Genomic DNA, 18,701 nt, shown 5'->3' on the forward strand with positions numbered 1-18,701 from the left:
TGGGGGCACAGATGGGAGAGAAGCAGGTAGGGCAGGAGGAGAAAGAGCATAAAATAAGCCTGTGGCAGCTCCCCTCTCACACACCCCGGTCCGCAGGCTCTTGCCCTGGAGCTGGGGCCGGGCCCGGGGAGAGCGGGGGCAGCGCCTGCTCCAGCAGCGCGCCAGCCTGCGCCTTCGAGAACACGGAGCCTGTGTGCCAAGACATGCCCCGCGGCCTCGCCTCAGGGCCCTTCTAGACCCTGCGGGCAGCCTGGTGAGTGTGCGCGGTCTGCTTAGCGGGTACCTTGGACACGGGGTCACACGGGGTCCGAAACGTGCCGTCTCCCAGTCTTCGTCCCTTGCTCCAGCCAGGGGAGAGAGAAGGGGCGGGGCCTCGGTTGCCCCGCGTGTGGAAAGTGGGGTGAATTGGTACCCAGCATGCGGTGCTCTGTGGGGGGTGTTGCTTTGGCCGCTGTCAGCTTCTTCCTGACTTGAGGACAGTTAGGGGAGGAACAAGTTGGGGAGGAGGGCAGAAGCGGGCAGGGGGTCCCGCAGGGACAGTTGACATCAGCGCAGGAGAAAGGACAGCCACACCCTGGGCCTTGGCTTTTCTTCCTTCCCACCTGTAACCTGTTGAGGCTTATCCCAGGCCACAGGTGCGAGGCCTTGCACCAAGGCCACAGAATCGAAGCCCAGAACCAAGGACACCTCCCAAGCTGACTGAGCCCCTTTGTAATGGTTGCTAAAAGCCCCCCTGATCATCACTAAGAAGTTCCTGACTCCCAATTAGGCCAAGGTGCCCACTCCACTAAATACCCCATAGCGCCCCAACCCATCACCTAACGCCAGCCTACCAGCAGGAATTTTCTTTGTCTTGAGGCTATAAAAATTGGCTATTAACTCATGAAAACTGTCAGCTTTCCCTCCTCTGTCAGGAGGTCATTCCACTGTATTCACAGTGCCCACATTATCTCTGCTCTTTGTTCTTAATAAAAACTCACTCCCTTCTGAAATGCCCTGTGTCTGGAAATTCTTTTCCAACCTGCGATCAGACGGCCTCAACATAGCCCTTCAGTCATGTTCGTTCCCTCTCAGCTCCTACCCTCACCTCTCCTGGTACCTTCATGCTCAGCCTGTCACCCCCTTCCCTTGTTTATCTTCTTACTCCCCCAACCCTGGCCTATGCCCCACAAGGCTGTTCTCAGAGACGAAGCTCATGCTATATGCTGATGATCCCCTGGCAAGTGATCCCAGTCAGCTAGCACGGGTCTTCTGAGTGCTGCAGGCCCTGAAGTGAAGTGAAGCTGAAACAAGTTTCCCCGCCTCAGTGCACCTACAGTCTAGTTGGGAGGATAAAAACTTCTTTTTTTTACCTGAAAAAAGAAGCAGTGAGTCAAATGTAGCAAGGCACCATGGGTTTGGGTGGCTTCTCAGCAAGTGTGGCTGACTGACTTCACTTTCACCATAAAAGGCCTGACCAGACTGTCCCGGGAAGGGAGAGGAGGTGATAGGAGCCCAGGGCCTTTCCTAAATGGAGGCTTGTTCTCCATCCAAAAAGGCCACACACCCTGAGTACTGTGCCTGTCAGCCCCAGGTAGGCAGATCCCTGAGAGCTGTGATGTTACAAAGACCTCTTGCAACATTCCAGCGGTCCTTGAGCATGCAGGTCTGCCATTGGAGGAGTGCCTCATTGAACAGCTTCCTGCTCGGAACACAAGTACGATGGCAGAACTGTTCCCAGATGGCTGGCCTTTCGATGGGGATCCCTAAATGGTCATTCCCACATTGGGCCGCCCTTAACAGACACTGGATGAAAACTCCAGAGTTGCCTTAGAGACCTGACCCAGCTTGACCCAAAGACTAGGATCTTAAAGTTAAGAGATGGGAGTGGGCTTCTGGGGGCCTGCACTGTTTTCTGGCCTCTAGAAACAAAGAGTATTAAGCCTAAAAGGAAAACAATCGGTCTGCTAAGTGAAACAGACATTCCTCAGCCGTGTGGTAGGTGGCACACAGGGGGACAGGCAGGTATGCCAAAGAAAATCTTAAACACACAGGAAAGCTTCTTGTTTTCTTGGGGGCAAGTGACACTCAGTGTTTCCATTGTCTTCCTTTTTCTCCTACTGCCTTTGGCATTACAGTTCTTTGGTGTCATAATTGAAATTACATACTCGTTGGATTTACCTGGTGGTGCAATGGATAAGAATCCCCCTGCTGATGCAGGGGACATGGGTTTGATTCCTGGTCCAGGAAGATACCACAGGCTACAGAGCAACTAAGCCTCCAAGCCACAACTACTGAGCCTGCATGCTGCAACTACTGAAGCCCGTGTGCACCAGAGCCTATGCTCTACAACAAGAGAAGCCACTGCAATGAAACCTTGTGCACTTCAACTAGAGAGTAGCCCCTGCTTGCCACAATGAAGACCCATTGCAGCCAAAAATAAAAAATAAAGTTAAAAAAGAAATTGCATACTTGCTTGTAAATTTTATTTCTCGACCACCCTCTAGCCCATATAATAATTGATTTCTCCATGTTTTCTGGAATTAAGGAAGACACCTGCTATGAAACAAAACAACAGATGAAACAAAATGTCTGCAAACAAATAAAGCAGCATTTACATGGGTTAACACAAGTCAGGTCTGCTAGGCCATTTTCTCAATGATGCCCTGAAAAGAACAATTAGGTCTTTAGTCCTCAGTCAAGATTTGTGGAAATCCCCAAACTGGTGATTTGGCTCTTTATTGCCAAAGAGCAATAAATTTTGGGGGGTGGCCAACAGCATCAGACACAGAGGACACGCAAATATACCAAAGAAACCTTTAATGATGAAAGATTATGCAAACATATACTTGGATTGATTCTTTCCAGAAATGTCTTCATCTTGTCTTTTCTCAACCATGCATCAAACTGTGAAGGTCATAAGAACATTCTCCTCCCCACCTCAGACTCTACTCCAGCTTCATCTGGGAAGCATAAGAAGAGCATATCCCAAAAAGAGCATTCCCGAGTATGCGAACCTCAGAGGTGAGCTGTTTGGTCAAGAGCATGTGGATGTGGTGGGGGGAGGAAGGCAGCATTATACAAGCACACAGAGACTCAAATCAAGAAGTTGAATGCTAGTGTCTTTGAAAGTGAAAGTCACTCAATCATGACCAACTCTTTGCGGCCCCATGGTCTATACAGTCCATGGAATTCTCCAGGCCAAAATACTGGAGTGGGTGGCTGTTGTTCCCTTCTTCAAGGGATCTTCCCAACCCAGGGATCGAACCCAGGTCTCCCACACTGCGAGCAAATGCTTTACCAGCTGAGCCACCAGGGAAGTCAATGTCTTTCAGACACGCAAAATCTACATCAACACACTTGGAAAAGAAAAACCTCTATAATCGTTCCATATGTCTTGTGTGTCACAAAAGTGTGAAAGTACAAAAGTGTAGTAGAATAATTTTGAGTTCTCGGGTCACAAAAGCATCAGGGTGATGTAAAATCTTGAAAACCAAGTGATGTTTAAGTCTCTCCCCACAATCCTGAAGTTTCCTGCTGAGAACGATGAGCTTCAGTCCTATCCAGTCACCACCTTCCCCTGGAACAGAGTAAGGAGCGTCTACCTGGAGGGGTAAACCAGGACCTGGGTTCGCAGTGGCAGGAAACTGCATCTTTCTCTCTTTCAGAACACAACTTCAGAGTAATTTGTGTCCTTATCAAAGTTAGTGCCATCTTTGCTGCAGTGTTCTGTGAACCCCCAGGCTGTAATCACAGGTTCCAAGAGAGAAGCCAAGACTGCTGCCACTGCCTACACCTGGTTACGCACTGGGTCTGAGGGTCCTCCTGACACCACATTTGGATGTCTTTGGGGGAGCTGGGGGCAGACTAGACAGCTTCCATAGGCACGATGCCATCCATTTACAAACTGCTCCACAGACACGACTCCTGACAGCCAGAGATACCCAGGGATGTGTGCAGAGTGCCAACTATCCTCCCTTAAAAGATGGGAGATCTGAGGCTCAGAGTAGTGAAGTGACTTGCCTGAGGTCACACAGCTGATAGGGGGCAGAGCCTCCTGATGTGCTGGTACCCTCAGTGTTCCCAGTCTCCACAGCCCTTCGGAAAAGAAACGGTTTGTTCTTTGCCCTTCTCGACCTGAGATGCATCACTCATGGCGAGTTGGGATACACCTGTGGGAAAACAAAAGCCTCCGAGGATGGGATAAAGTTCAGGTTTACAGATGAGCGAAGGGAGAACCGGGGCTTCTCAAGTGGTGCTAGTGGTAAAGAACCCACCTGCCAATGCAAGAGACGTAAAGAGACTCAGGTTCAGTCCCTGGGAGGGGAAGATCCCCTGGAGAATGGCATAGCAATCCACTCCAGTACTCTTGCCTGGAGAATCCCATGGACAGGAGCCTGGTGGGTTACAGCCCATGGGGTTGCACAGAGTGGGACACGACTGGAGCAACTTAGCACACACACACGAGGGAGAATCTGGGATCTGAACTTGAATGAAAAAAGGACGAGGAACAGGAGGAAGAAGCCATGTTGCTTGATGGAGACCTGGCTGTTTTCAGGGTTTCTCAATCTCAGCAGTGTTGATGTCATGGACTTCCTAAAACTACCTTGGGAGGGCCAGCCCCTGCGGTCAGGGTGTTGAGGAGCGTTGCCGGCCTCTGTCCACTAGATGGCAGTAGCACCTCCCCAGACTCCCCGGGTGATGGTACCATCTCCAAACTTTTAAATGTGTCCCTAGGAACGAAACTCGCCCTGGCTGAGAACCACGGCTTGCAGTCGGTGCTCCGCAGAGCAGCCCCGCAAACGGAGCCGGATCCCCACCTCACTCTCCTGCCTGCCGCCCGCAGAGCTCCCAGCTGCCCGGGAGAAAGTCTAACACCGCGGAAGACCGATCAGCCTCTCCAGTCTCTCTTCCCTCTCCTTCCGGCCACGCCCCTCTTTGCTCTAGTTCTGCACGACTTGTGGCGCTTTCCCACGCAGCCATGCTAGTGTGATGTGCCCACACTCACGCTTTTTTTCTCACCTCAGTTGCTTATCTCCTAAATGTTCTCCAACCTTCAAGACTTGGCTTGGTGTGGGCATCACCTGGAACTTACCTGAAGCCATTTCCCTTCCCCCCATCCGAAGACTGGGTCAGGCCCCCGCTCTGTGCTCGAAGCACCTTCTGCAGATCTGTCACAGAACTCAGCACCCCATCCTGTAATGGCCTTGCAGTCACACTGACTGAGCTCCAGAAGGGCGGGGCTGTGTCTTGTTCATATCTGGGGCATAGTGCCTCATGTGGCATTCACTCAGCAGGGTTTAGTGAAAAGAAAGTGAAAGTCACTCAGTCGAGTCCGACTCTTTGCGATCCCATGGACAGTCCATGGAATTCTTCAGGCCAGAATACTGGAGTGGGTAGCCTTTCCCTCCTCCAGGGGATCTTCCTGACCCAGGAATGAATCCCGGGTCTCCTTCTGCACTGCAGGTGGATTCTTTACCAACTGAGCTATCAGGGAAGCCCAGATAAAAGGAAGGGTTTACTGAAGTGAGCCACAAAGACTAAAAGCACAGGAGGTTGGGAGTCAAGACACCAGGATTCTAGTCTCTAGGTCTGCTACTAGCTAGCCAGGTGACTGCTTCTCATCCCTGAACCGGTTTCCTCATCTGAAGAATCTGAATTTGGACTAAATGTCTAAGGGTCCTTATAAGTAGGAATTGCTGATTCTAGAATGTCTTTTTTTCCCATAAATATTTCACTTAAAAGTGTTTCCCAAACAAAGGGTAGGGCCATCCTCTTCCTCTCCCTTCAGAAAGTGTATGGCTTCCTCTAATCTTTTTCAAAGTCTTTTCCTAGTGACGATTTCATTTGACCCTAGAAATAATGATGGCAGCCTGGTTAAATATAATTTCAAAGAAGAACCATTCTTCCAAACAAGTGACAGAGGTAAAATACATGTCAAGTGTTACCATCACAGAAGACAGAAGAACATGTGTTTATTTTTCTCCATGCATAGAAACCCATCAGGGTAGTGTGACAGCGGGGTAGGTGATGGGCAGGGAACTTGAAGTCTTTTCACTGAACAACTTATATTGTCAGATTTTTGAGCTATGTATGGTATCTATTTTAAAAATTAAAGATAAAGAATAAAACCATATGTATAAAATCAGCTACAAGGATGCCTTGTATAGGACAAGGAACATAGCCCGTATTTTCTAACTATAAATGGAGTATAACTTTAAAAATTGTGAATCACTTTGTTGTGTACATGAAACTTATGTAATATTGTACATCAACTATACTTCAGTCAAAAAGGTAATAAAACCAAATGAATGGCATCGTTTCCCAAGCGTCCTTTCAACTGGCCTTAAAAGCAGGTGAGTAGTGAATCTGAGGTCAGTAGCCAGATCACATGTCAGAGCTGCTATAAGAAAACCCTTTTGGCTAACTGCACTTTCAAAAAATCAAGAGAAACATGGGCTGCAAAGCATCACTATAGTCTTCTGGCTTCAAACTGTTTTAATCTGGTTCACTCCCTGGCAGTAGAGTATAAAAATAAGGCTAAATTTCATAGCAAGTGCTACCAAAAAGGGAGTTGAATTCGGATGCTAATGCTGAACCTGACCAACTGATTTCTGTCACTTTGCAGCTCCTTGCTGTGACAAGCCCTGACATTTATCTAAGGATGAATCTGCTAGTGGATAGGCCCCACCTAGAGGCCCAGGGACAGACAACAGACCTAAAAATCAAAACATTTAGTGACAGATTTAGTAATGTTAAGTCTCCTGTATTCTTCTCTGTACTACCTGCTCTCTCTTCCTTTCCAGATAGTTCTCATAACAATCATAAAATGAGCCCTGTATAATATCATTAGACCAGAGGTGGTGTTAAATTTGTAATCATGACCACAGCTTTCCTTTAAGGTGGCACAATATAGAGTATTCCTCTGAATGTGACTGCCACCTCAGTCCTCTGTAAGCCCTGTCCTGTAAGATGAGGTCAACGGAAGCCATACAGTGCAGGTGTGTTTAAATTCATCAGTAGATCAAATGTTAAACTGGATTTTAAAAAAATCTGTTGATGTTGTTTAGCTGCTCAGTCATGTCTGACTCCTTTGCGACCCCACAAACTGTGGCCCACCAGGCCCCTCTGTCCTTGGGGTTTCCTAGGCAAGAATATTGGGGTGGGTTGCCATTCCCTTCTCCAGGGGATCTTCCCAACCCAAGGATCGAACCTGCATCTCCTGCATTAGCAGGTGGATTCTTTACCATCTGGGAAGGCCCAGATAAAAGATGGGAGAAGAAAGGTAACTTAATTTTCTCACCTAGAGGTTCCGTGGTCACCTGGGGTGTTGATCTATACACATGGATTATCACCTTCTTCACAGTAGTTACATCTTTTCAGATCTTAATGTTATCTGGTTACCTTTAGCACTGGACATGCAATTCTTTATTTCAAATACATTCATTTTAATAAACATAATCATTGTTGCTGCTCTACATAATAAGCTAAAATAAGAATCAACACTTAAGTGACTACTATATGTGGATACAAGATGCACGAACGATGAAGGTGCAGTCTGGAATTTTAAGCATATAGGGATTCACCCAGAAAAGGAACGAGGAAAAAAAAACTATTTTCTGTATCCTTCTAGCAATCTCCAAAGAAACACTGTTTTCCAATATTTTAACATCTACTGCAAGAATAGGAACTACCTTTGGACACATCATGCGCTGGGCAGTTATTGGTGCTTGGTGTACAGCTGTAATTTTACAAGCCTCAGTTGCCTTCTAGTTTTTTTTAAGTGATCACGATACATCGGGTAGACGTCTTGATCTTGTGTAGTATTATTTTAAAAAGTAAAGAAAACCTCTGATTTTATTTTTTATTTTTATCACACACTACAAAATACAATGCATGCTACACAATATGCTGCATAATCTCCTAGCAGGGATAGAAGAGCATGACTGAGTTGTTCTTCATCAACCAGGAAAACGTTTCCTTAATCAATGTTCTCCAAACCCTGGAAAACAGTTTAAAAAGGAAAATGAGAGAATTCTGTTCTTCTCAAAGATGTACAATGACTCCTAGAACCTGTAATGAGTCCTAGTTTTCACTTTCCGACAGCAGCAAACATATCACTTAAAACTGTTTTATAAAACAACAGCCAACATCAGGAAGAGATGATTAGCCTTATTCTACTTTTTTACAAATGAAAAAAGTTAAAAAACAAAACAAAACAACGAAGCCTCAGCCACGTTAAAAGACCCTTGCTTAAGTCAGTCAGGAAGTAATAGAGTCAGAATTCAAGTTCAGGGACCGCCCTCCCCCCACACACACCCCCCACACACCCCCCGGTTCAGAAGACCATTCTATCACACTCAGTTCACAAACAAACGGTTCAGAAACTATAGAGTAAAAGTGTCATCAGTGATGACATTTCTTCCAGGTTGTTAAAATAACACAGTCCAGGGATTCTGTTTCTATTGTAGGAATAATCTTTTTAAAGAATGAGGACAAACTTCTACAACATAAAGAACATACTATTAGGCCAAACCATATGGAAATGCTACTGTTTGACCATTTTCGACCCACAAAAAGTCATTTCGTGATTCAATCAAATATAAATTATAGTAATTCTTTAATGTACTGGTGCATGAACTGACAAACCAATGGAGTACAAAAGAGTACATTAGTGAAACAGGCCCATGTGTGTATGGAAATTTAGTTTACTAGAGTGGTATCTGAAACAAACAAAAAAATGGACTGTTCTATACGATAATTCTTATAACTGGCTGTTTCTTGGAAAAAACTAAAGTTAAACCCTTGCTTACACATTATACCCCCAAATGACCTGTAGACAGGTCAGAGTACTAACTGTGAAAAAGGGGAAAGGACTGTTAATTGTATTTGGAGAAATTGTAGAAATATTTTTTAGAATCTTGGATACGAAAGTCCTTTGTATCAATGTAAACTATGACAAACAGAACATCCAGATTAAAAATCTATCTGATGAAAGCCAGGATAAAGTAAAAAGGACAGTAGACAGAAAAATATTTGCCACATATAAAAGAGACAAAAGATTAACATCTGTAATGTATAATAAGAACCTTTATAAATCAAAAAGAAAAAAGACAACAGAACAAGAAAGGATACAGGCAGACAATGCAGAGAATAAGATGATCATTAAGTATGAAAAAGGCACTGTGCTACTTTAATTTGCATTTTCCCAGTCTGCTGTGAGCCCTTTGGAAAATGTTAACCAGAATGCACCTCAACCCTGACAGGTGAGCTAGCATCAGAGCCATCTTACCTTTGACACATAGTAACGGTTTACTCCAGAGACGCGCCTATCTCTTTCCATCAAATACCACTGATATGAATAATGGGCAACCCTTTTTTCCTACAATGAAAGGAAATCATTATTGCAGTTTATAAAGGTGAGTGAGCCAACAGAGAGATATTAGAACTTTAATAAGTGACATTCCAGAAAAATGGAATCATCACTCATATAAAAACCAAATTAAGATAGACTCTTAAATAAAATCAGACCACTAAACTTTAGAATTAAGATGGTAACCACGACTTCTTACATTTTCTGTTTTAACCAGCATCATTTTCTTTCTTTCCTTTTTTTTTTTTTTTTAAGTCATGACTACTTGTTCCTTTTGGGGACACTGAGATGAAAGAACAGCGGTAGGTCACAAGTGAAAGACAATCACAAAACCAGAAACCAAATACATTGATACTTTATGACTTCCCTGGTGGCTCACATGGTAAAAGCATCTGCCTACAGGAGACCTGGGTTTGATCCCTAGATTGGGAAGATCCCCTGGAGAAGGAAATGGCAACCCACTCCAGTATTCTTCCCTGGAAATCCCATGGACAAAGGAGCCTGCCAGGCTACAGTCCATGGGGTCGCAAAGAGTCGGACACCACCGAGCAACTCCACTTGACTTGACTTGACTAAAAAACTAGTTAGAGAGGAAAATCACAATCCTAAAGTGAAAAACAGGAGCTTGAGCTAAATTCCTAAAGGCTTGCAAGAGAAAATGGGGGATTAAAAAAAAATGTCAAGGTAAAAACCTAATTAAGGGGAATTCCCTGGCCGTCCAGTGATTAGGACTTGGAGCTTTCACAGCCAGTTGCCGGGGTTCAATCCCTGGTCGAGAACTGAGATTTCGCAAACAGTGCGTCAAGGCCAAAAAAACAAAACAAGACAAACTAATTAAATCAAGGCTAGGAAAAAGTGAAAAACGAGAAGCTACCGAGATATGGATGCGAGAAATTAAAATCAAAATCCAGCCAGAAAGGAGACTTGGAGTGGAGGCAAGACTAATTGACGCCTCTCTCCTCTGCCTAGGTAGGGCTTTCCTGGTGGTTCAGACGGTAAAGAATCTGCCTGCAATGCAGGAAACCCCGGTTCGATCCCTAGGTCGGGAAGATCCCCTGAAGAAGGATATAATAACCCACTCCAGTATTCTTGCCTGGAGAATTCTATGGACAGTGGAGCCTGGCGGGCTACAGTCCATGGGATTGCAGAGTCGGGCACGACTGAGCGACTAATACTTTCTATGTTCTTTCTCCTCTGCCTAGGAGTTTGGACTTAACCTCTTTTAATCTCCTACCTTTCCAGCCCCCAGTCTCTACTCCACCCTCCCGCCCTGGCTTCACCCAGCAACCTTACTAAATCCTTACTAAAGTGGAATACGGTTCCGGACGGGTTTCGTTCCGCAAGTCTCCGCTTTTAGGCAATAAAAAAGACTGGCGAGGACGGATCTCAGTATTACCAACTCGCAGACAGCCTCCGGGTCCTAAGGGCCTCCCGACGCCACCATCCATTACGTAACGGCAGCGTTGGAATTAGCCGCCGGGCCGGCGAAGCCGCCTTACCTTGCCCCCGTTACTGAACCTGTGGATGCGCGCGGTGGCCATTCCCGGGATGAACAAGCACACGCCCATGACGGCGATCCCGGGGAGAACCTCGAACCACATCGCGACGCCGTTCCCGAGGCCAAACACTCCCTTCCAGGTCCCTTAAAGGTGACCCGGCTTCGATCTCTTCCGGGTAAACTCCGCGGCTGCGCGCGAGCGGGGCAGAAGTCACGTAAGCCTCCAGAGGAAGCGACGGGGCGCGGCAGGGCTCAAGAGGGGCGCGCGCCCGCGCTCTCGTACACTCCCTGCTCCCGCAGTCCTCTGCGCTCTCGCACACTCCCTGCTCCCGCAGTCCTCTTTCTGCAGCAGATTTTGCATCAACTCGCAGTCGTGCGCCCGACGTGCAGTAACGCCAGGCAGCCCCGCGCCAGCCAGTAGACCATCGCCGTTTCGGATCTCAAGACTCTAAAAATGGCAGAGCAACTTTCCCCAGGAAAGACGACAGACCAGGTGTGCACCTTTCTTTTCAAAAAGCCTGGGCGAAAAGTGGCTGCAGGCCGCAGAAAGCGCCCAATCTGCAACCAGGAGTCCGGAGACAGCAGCAGCAGCAGTGACGAAGGGAACACTGTGGTTCGCCCGGAAAAGAAGCGAGCGGTCCACAATCCGATGATACAGAAGACCCGTGGCAGTGGTAAACAGAAGGTGGCATACGGCGACCTGAGTAGCGAGGAGGAGGAGGAGAACAAATCCGAGAGTCTCGGCGTGGTCTATAAGTCCACTCGCTCGGCGAAACCCGTGGGGCCAGAAGATATGGGGGCGACTGCTGTCTACGAGCTAGACACAGAGAAGGAGCGTGACGCACAAGCCATCTTTGAGCGCAGCCAGAAGATCCAGGAAGAGCTGAGGGGCAAGGAAGATGACAAGATCTATCGGGGAATCAATAATTATCAAAAATACATGAAACCCAAGGATACGTCTATGGGCAATGCTTCCTCCGGAATGGTGAGGAAGGGCCCCATCCGAGCTCCCGAGCATCTGCGTGCCACCGTGCGCTGGGATTACCAGCCCGACATTTGTAAGGACTACAAGGAGACTGGCTTTTGTGGCTTCGGAGACAGCTGCAAATTCCTCCATGACCGTTCAGATTACAAGCACGGGTGGCAGATCGAACGCGAGCTTGATGAGGGTCGCTATGGTGTCTATGAGGATGAAAACTATGAAGTGGGAAGCGATGAGGAGGAAATACCATTCAAGTGTTTCATCTGTCGCCAGACCTTCCAAAACCCAGTTGTCACCAAGTGCAGGCATTATTTCTGCGAGAGCTGCGCGCTGCAGCATTTCCGCACCACCCCGCGCTGCTATGTCTGTGACCAGCAGACCAATGGCGTCTTCAATCCAGCGAAAGAATTGATTGCTAAACTGGAGAAACACCGAGCTGCAGAAGGGGGTGGTGCTTCAGATTTCCCAGAAGACCCCGATGAGGATCCAGTTCCCATTACTTAAATTTTCCCATTATTCTCAAATCTCAAAATAAACGTTTTGTTGTTTTGGAAATTTTAACTCTCGTGCTTCCTTTCTGGGGAAAGTGAGTGAGAAGAAAGGGTGGGTGGTGAAGTGGGGTCCTGGATGGATGGCTTGCAAAAGCATCAAGGTAGGTAAAATCTGGAGTTTTACCTGGTATAAATGCTGCCTGTGTGTAACAGTTACTTTTCATAACCCTTTTACATAAATTTGGGGGATGGGAGAAGTTCAACAAAAGAGCTAGAATTTGTTTGAAGTGACCAAAGCTGTGATAAAAACAAGAACTGAACCTATTTATTATATCACAATTATGCATCACTTAGTAATTTACAAAAGTATTTTCATGCATGATCTTTTGGGAGCCTGTAGTACTTCAAAATACACCCCAGCCAAGGTGTGTGTGTGTGTGTGTGTTAGGGGTTGAGGGAGCAGTAAGAGTGGGAGAATTAGGATGGGGGACTGGTAGCTAGCCCTGCAACCTGTGTATGGGGACTGCTCCTTGCTCTCCTTGAAGCATAGGTAACTTCTTCCCTGGATGATTGAAATGGTCTGTGCTCCGGGGTCCAATATGATAGCCACTAGCTTCATGTGGCTGTTGAACATTTGAAATGTAGCTGGTAGTGACCCTATGCAGTTCTGGACTGAACTTGTGAACCTGCAGAAGGCAAAAACCTAACATTTGTCTGAAACTGTTTTCATAGAGCTGATCATGCCCTATTAATCTATGTACCTGTTTTCCCAACTAGCCTATGAATTCCTCAGTGACCAGGCCAGTGCTTGGCATATAATAAGCACTTAATAAATAAACTCAGAGAGGTCTGAAAAAGGAGATCGGGGCCAAAGCCTTGAACCCAAGCCGAGGAGCTTTGACTATATTCTGTAGGTAAAGAGATTTCGGGAGGGGAACACAATCAAACTTTTTTTTTTTAAATATAACTATGGTTACAGGCTATCAGACTGCAGCAAGATGGAAGGCAGGGAGGCCAGTTAGGACAAATGACTAGTAAATTTTTATTGATCTGAGTAGAATTTGGGCTGATCCCAGGGAAAAGATGTAAGAATAAATTGTGGGTTTGAATTTTTATATTCATATACATTAATCTATTTAAAGATATTCTTTGAGGAGCCACCCTTGTCAGGCACTGTGCCTAGCATACGGGATATTAGCAAAGAAGATAGACATAGCCCCTGACCTCATGGAGCTGGACATCAAACAGTGCAGGTTTGATGAGTACAAAAACAAAAGTGCACTGGGCTGACCTCTCAGGATTAAGCCAATTCCAGCCCTTGAGAGAATTCAGAATCAAAGTCATTTCATACAATGTCATATATTCTTTAACAGAATGTATTAAGTACAGTGGGGATACATGAGAAGCCTAGCGGGAAAAGGGCTTAAGAAAGTATGACACAGAAAACAGCATTTAAGGGATGAGACCAAAAAAAAAAAAAAAAAAAAAACCAGAAAGGAAAGAAATAGTTGTAGAGGCAGTTGGAGAAAGAGAAACTTAGGTGGCGCTAGTGGTAGATAAACTGCCTGCCAATGCAGAAGATGTAAAATGACGTAGGTTCGATCCCTGAGTCAGGAAGATCCTCTGGAGGAGGGCATGGCAACCCACTCCTGTATTCTTGCCTGGCGATTACCTTGGACAGAGGAGCCCGAGGGCTACAGTCCATAGGGTCACAGAGAGTCGGACACAGGTGAAGCAACTTAACACACACACTGAGGTGGAAGGCAAAGTAAACTGTTCTAACAAGTGTTATGGAAAGAAACAGGATAATGAGTAGCAAAAATCGTGGTATGCTCAAGGTATTTTTCATGTTTACAAAGTTTCTGATTAAAATTTTTAAAAGAACTATTTTTATTACTCTAAATTGTGCAACTTCATTTCATAGGTGAAAACTAAATAGTTCTTCTTACAAATTAGAAAAAAATTAAATATGGGGGTGGTTCCCTGGTGGCCTAGTGGTTAGGACTCTGGGCTTCCACTGCCATGGCCCGGGTTCAATTCATGGTTAGGGAACTGAGATCCTGCAAGCCTTGCGGCATAGCCAAAAATAAATAAAATAAATATGGGGGGATAAAGAGCATGCCAGCCGAGATGAGTTGCAGCTGGACCCTAAAGGCACTACCCTAGTCTGAGAGTTCATAGGAGGCTCCCCTAGGAGACGACCCTCAACTGGAGACCTGTAAATGGGGATTAGGAAGAGTATCCAAGTCAGAGGGTCAGTAGATACCAAGGACCTGAAGTGAGAGACTGGCTTCAGCTAAGAACTCCAAGCAGTCCAGGATGCTGGAGGAAAAAGACAGGTGGCCAGGTAGTCAGGGCCAAAGAACAGCCACCTTGCTGTCATGTTAAGGACTCTGGACTTTATCAGAAAGGCAAAGGGATGCCATCAAAAAGTTTTAAGAAAGAAAGTGAGCTGATCAGATTTGAATTTTAAAAAGATAATTCTTCAGTGTGGGGAATGGACTGTAGAATCTGGACACAAGACAGATCAGTCTGGAGGCTGGTGCACCAGTCCATGTGATATCATGGCAGACTGGACTAGACTGGGGACTGCAGACATTCATTTAATTTTTTTTTTTTTTTTTTACCATTCTAAAGCCGTTATTAGCATCAGGTAGATTATTTCATTATAACTTCTTAACTTCAAGACAGCCATTGAAATAACTTGCTGGAGGTTACTTAAGGCCCATAGGAGCAAAATCTCAGTCTGGGATTGGGTAGATAAATACCAAAAGATTAATGTACCCCAATTAAAGGAGCAAAGCTACTGTACAGTAGGTCTCCATACATATCTTAAGTACACAGGTGCCTTGCAAACCTCAAATGCACAAGACCTCCTTTTATATAGTTTGATATTTATAATACATGAATACAACTGAGTTTCTCTGGTGGCATTTGTCAATGGAAGTTGAAGCATTTAAAAAGGTTTGTCATTATGTAATGATGGTGCCTAAAACCTCTATTTCTATGGTATTTTTGTGAATTGCTAGGTTTTATTCACTTTTTAATTCTAATGACATTAATTATAGAAAACTGTACAAGTAAGTTGAGAGTACTAAAATAAGCAAATGAAATACTTTTTCCAGTTTAGAATTTTCAAATCAGGACTGTCTCTTCCAAACATTCAGGCTTTTTTTTTTTCTTTTTAGGAATAGGAAGGATTAAAATTGATAGGAATAGTGTGAAGAAAAGCCATCTTTTCAATGTAGTCTTTACAAAAATGACATAAAACCTTCTCTATATTTGAGCATATAAACCTCATATAGGAGAATTCTAACCATTACAAAGTTAAATCTAAAACATTCAAGCATGACAGCATAAAAATATTCAAAAAACTTTATTTGGGTTACTATATAATTCCATAAAGCTAAAGTTACATTTCAGTATAAACTTTCAGTAAATATGGCAACAGCAAACATCAAAAGCATATTTGCCAGCAGTTTCCCATACCTCTGTATAAAATAGTATTCCAAAGAAGCATGACTGGAAAGCAGAATTACCCATTTTTCCTAAGACTTTCATCACCAGTATCACCCTATGCCCCACTATTGTTGGGTGAAGTGCAAGTTATCATAAGATGGTTTTTCCCTTTGAAAAAAGATAAGGAGAAACTAAGGAAGAAAATTTTGAAACATAGATTTAAGACTTATCTGTGGATGAGCCAAAACACCCCAACTTGTCTACATTTTAGTAAACGTCAGGCAAATTGAAGTAGTTTCTGTCCCAGTAGCTGCCAGAATAAAGCCAGTCCTGAGCTCCGCTGTAGGGATTAGGGCCTTGATGGAACCACCTCGTCTTCCAGTCCTCTGACTTGGACCTGTTCTTGCGTGCCACTCTTTGTTTCTCAGGTCACTTTTTTCTTCACTGGCTTGATCCATTTCCCTGTTCTCCATGGCTCTGGTGTCAGGTCGCAGCCTGCAGTCTGTCTTAGGAAGCATGCTCTCCATCTCCTTGTCTACTTCATTCAAAACCACTGAAAAGCTAGTAAAATTATTCATCTGGGCCAAATTCGGAGGCCGCGGGACTATTTGCCACAGGAGAACGCTCCCAGGGATGACAAACACGCTCTGGAATTCTGGCACTGGCATTTCATCCGACTCCTCAGAAGCACTCACCTGTTTGCTGTTCTTCTCTTCAGTGTTTTTCTTATCATTTTTTTGGTAAGCATCAAATGTGGCCAGGTCAACACTGTATAAACATTCTGTCTACTTCCCGTAGAGAGAGCACAGAGCTTCTTTCTGCTTTTATCTTGAATGTAGCCTTCAACTATGTGTAATTCTTTACCAAAAAGGCCTCATGGCTTAAAATTCAACACACATTTGTCCCCAGTCTTGTGGTTTGTGATCTCCACATTCCCATACTGCTCCATCCAGAGCTTTCCCACAATGATGTTGTGCACACAGCAGGTAGGATTCATCCACGTATATGCTTCATTGTGTTCAAGAAGCTTGTCGTGGTTCCTTTGGGTTCTGCTTCTATGCTTTTCCCCCAGAACTTCAGTTTGGGATAGATTGAGCCATGAAAGATGAAATCATTGTTTACTCCTTCAGCATGAAATGCACTAATGGGTGGGTGATGGCTGACTTGCTCAGAGATGAGTCTGAAACCAAGGTCATCTCGAACTAATTCATAATTCTCTCCCAGAAGTGGGTTGAAAGGCTTTCCAGTGCGTTTACACTGAGAAGCAACAGCAGAGACAGCAAAGGCAGCTACCCACTGCATCCTTTCCACAGGATCTGCAAACGAACTGGCCTTGTGGGTGAGGTATGCATGCTCCATAAATTCAGTGAGTCGCTGGAGGAAGCTCAAAGGCTCATTAAATATAACTGGCATGGTGATTGTGGAGAGTTCCATTCCGATACATTTCCTGAGGCTGCTCCAGATACTGAAGTCATTTCTGGAAAACATAGGGGAGGGCAGGCTTGTTCTGTGTTTTTTGATGCCTTTGGAGAACACGTCTCCACCACCAGAGTCCTTGCCTTCCGACATTCTGTGCTGTCTACTGCTCGGGTGCTCTGCTTCCTCTTCCAAGGAGTGCGTGGTCAGTCACTGCTTCCAGTCTGCTCAGGGACAGGACTCGCCCTCACTAAAGATGCTCAGAGGCGGGGAGCCTTTGACCAGAGACTGCTCTAATTCGTGATGTTCAGTGGCTAGAGTCGCCAGCGCTTCTGATAAAATTTTGGTTTTTTTCTTGTTCCTGTTCCAATTTCAAAATCCTCCCCTGGGGCAGGGCCGGAGCTCTCCCTGGCTCCGCCTGGTGCTCCTCGCGCCGCCCGGGGCCACTCTAGGCTCTCGCACGAACGCGCTCGGCCTGTCCTTCCGCCTTTTTTCCAGCCCAGCCAGGAGGCGCGATCCACGGCAACACCGCAAGGTCTCCCTAAGTCACCTTCACGCGGCCTGCCCCCGGCTCCGGAGAGGTCGAGACGCGGCCCAGGACCAACGCCCGGGCTGCCCGCGGTCCGTGCTCGCCCCTCGGCTGCAGCGCCGCCCTCTGGGGTTCCCGCTAGCCTAATAAATAGTTTTTGAGCACCCACTATATGCCAGGCATTAAGTTATGCACTGGAAAGGAAAGTCGCTCAGTTGTGTCCGATTCTTTGCGACTCCTGGACTGTAGCCTACCAGGCTCACTCCATCCACAGAATTTTTCAAGCAAGAGTACTGGAGTGGGTTGCCATTTCCCTCTCCAGAGGATCTTCCCAACCCAGGGATCCAACCCAGGTCTCTCGCATTGCGGGCAGACTCTACCGTCTGAGCCACCAAGTCAGGTGCTATGCACTGGAGATACAGCCAAAGCAAAGGCACTCGAATCCCCACACTCTAGAACTTACATGAGAGAGTGTAGCAGAATCGCACATGCATAATATATAATAAATGGAGCTAAGTGCTATAAAGAACACTGGAGCAAGATAAGGGGATGAGAGAGCAGTGGGCAGCGGGGAGGGGCATGTTGTTGTATATAGGGTGGTCAGGGAGGATCTCTTTCTGATAAGGTGACATTTGAGCAGAGACCTAAATGAAGCAGATAATCTGGGAGAACAGCATTCCAGACTGAGGACACTCAGTACAAAAGCCTTGAGGCAGGAAACTGCCCAATTTGTCCTGAGAACAGAGAGGAAGAAATTTAATGGTCTGTTTTAGGGAGCCCACACAGAATGAACTCAAGGAAGAGGAAAGAACTCTAAGATGAGATAAGAGAAGTAATGGGGGGTGAGGGCAGACTGTGTACAGCTTTACGAGCCAGTGCAAGAACTTGAGGTTTTATTTTCAGTGACAAGGAGGGTCACTGGGAGGTTTTAAGCAGAGGACTCACATGATCTGACACTGGCTTTAGAAAGGATC

The 18,701-nt window shown here is 45.8% G+C and overlaps 2 protein-coding genes and 1 pseudogene across 3 annotated transcripts; 1 reads left to right on the forward strand and 2 right to left on the reverse strand.

Moving 5' to 3' along the window:
* Nucleotides 1-7,829: 7,829 nt before the first annotated feature.
* NDUFA1 (NADH:ubiquinone oxidoreductase subunit A1) lies at nt 7,830-10,997 on the reverse strand. 2 transcript variants are annotated; one of them, XM_060407205.1, is made up of 3 exons: nt 10,657-10,827; nt 9,272-9,361; nt 7,830-7,981 (listed from the first exon to the last, which is right to left on the reverse strand). In XM_060407205.1, exons 1-3 carry the CDS (start codon nt 10,798-10,800, stop codon nt 7,961-7,963), a joined length of 255 nt encoding a protein of 84 aa, XP_060263188.1. In that variant the 5' UTR covers nt 10,801-10,827; the 3' UTR covers nt 7,830-7,960. The 2 variants fall into 2 exon arrangements, with proteins under 2 accessions (XP_060263188.1, NP_001305903.2); NM_001318974.2 differs by lacking the exon at nt 10,657-10,827 and adding an exon at nt 10,852-10,997 and having other exon boundaries at nt 7,855-7,981.
* A 134-nt stretch (nt 10,998-11,131) lies between these two features.
* Nucleotides 11,132-12,393, forward strand: RNF113A (ring finger protein 113A). Its single transcript, XM_004022387.5, has one exon. The coding sequence runs from the start codon at nt 11,305-11,307 to the stop codon at nt 12,334-12,336; it is 1,032 nt and encodes a 343-aa protein (XP_004022436.3). The 5' UTR covers nt 11,132-11,304; the 3' UTR covers nt 12,337-12,393.
* A 3,290-nt stretch (nt 12,394-15,683) lies between these two features.
* LOC121818144 (oxysterol-binding protein-related protein 1-like) lies at nt 15,684-17,532 on the reverse strand (annotated as a pseudogene).
* Between the last annotated feature and the right edge of the window lie 1,169 nt (nt 17,533-18,701).

The sequence above is a fragment of the Ovis aries genome, chromosome X (assembly GCF_016772045.2).
Source record: "Ovis aries strain OAR_USU_Benz2616 breed Rambouillet chromosome X, ARS-UI_Ramb_v3.0, whole genome shotgun sequence".
In the NCBI taxonomy this organism is placed as follows: Eukaryota; Metazoa; Chordata; class Mammalia; order Artiodactyla; family Bovidae; genus Ovis; species Ovis aries.

Bases quoted from the DNA above. Each gene is read 5' to 3' on its own strand.
- RNF113A (XM_004022387.5), top strand. From the start codon at position 11,305: ATGGCAGAGCAACTTTCCCCAGGAAAGACGACAGACCAGGTGTGCACC.
- NDUFA1 (XM_060407205.1), bottom strand. From the start codon at position 10,800: ATGGATGGTGGCGTCGGGAGGCCCTTAGGACCCGGAGGCTGTCTGCGA. The intron at 9,362-10,656 runs GTAAGGATTTAG...CTTTCATTGTAG, and splicing joins CGGAACCGTATTCCACTTTA to GAAAAAAGGGTTGCCCATTA. The intron at 7,982-9,271 runs GTAAGATGGCTC...ACTGTTTTCCAG, and splicing joins ACCGTTACTATGTGTCAAAG to GGTTTGGAGAACATTGATTA.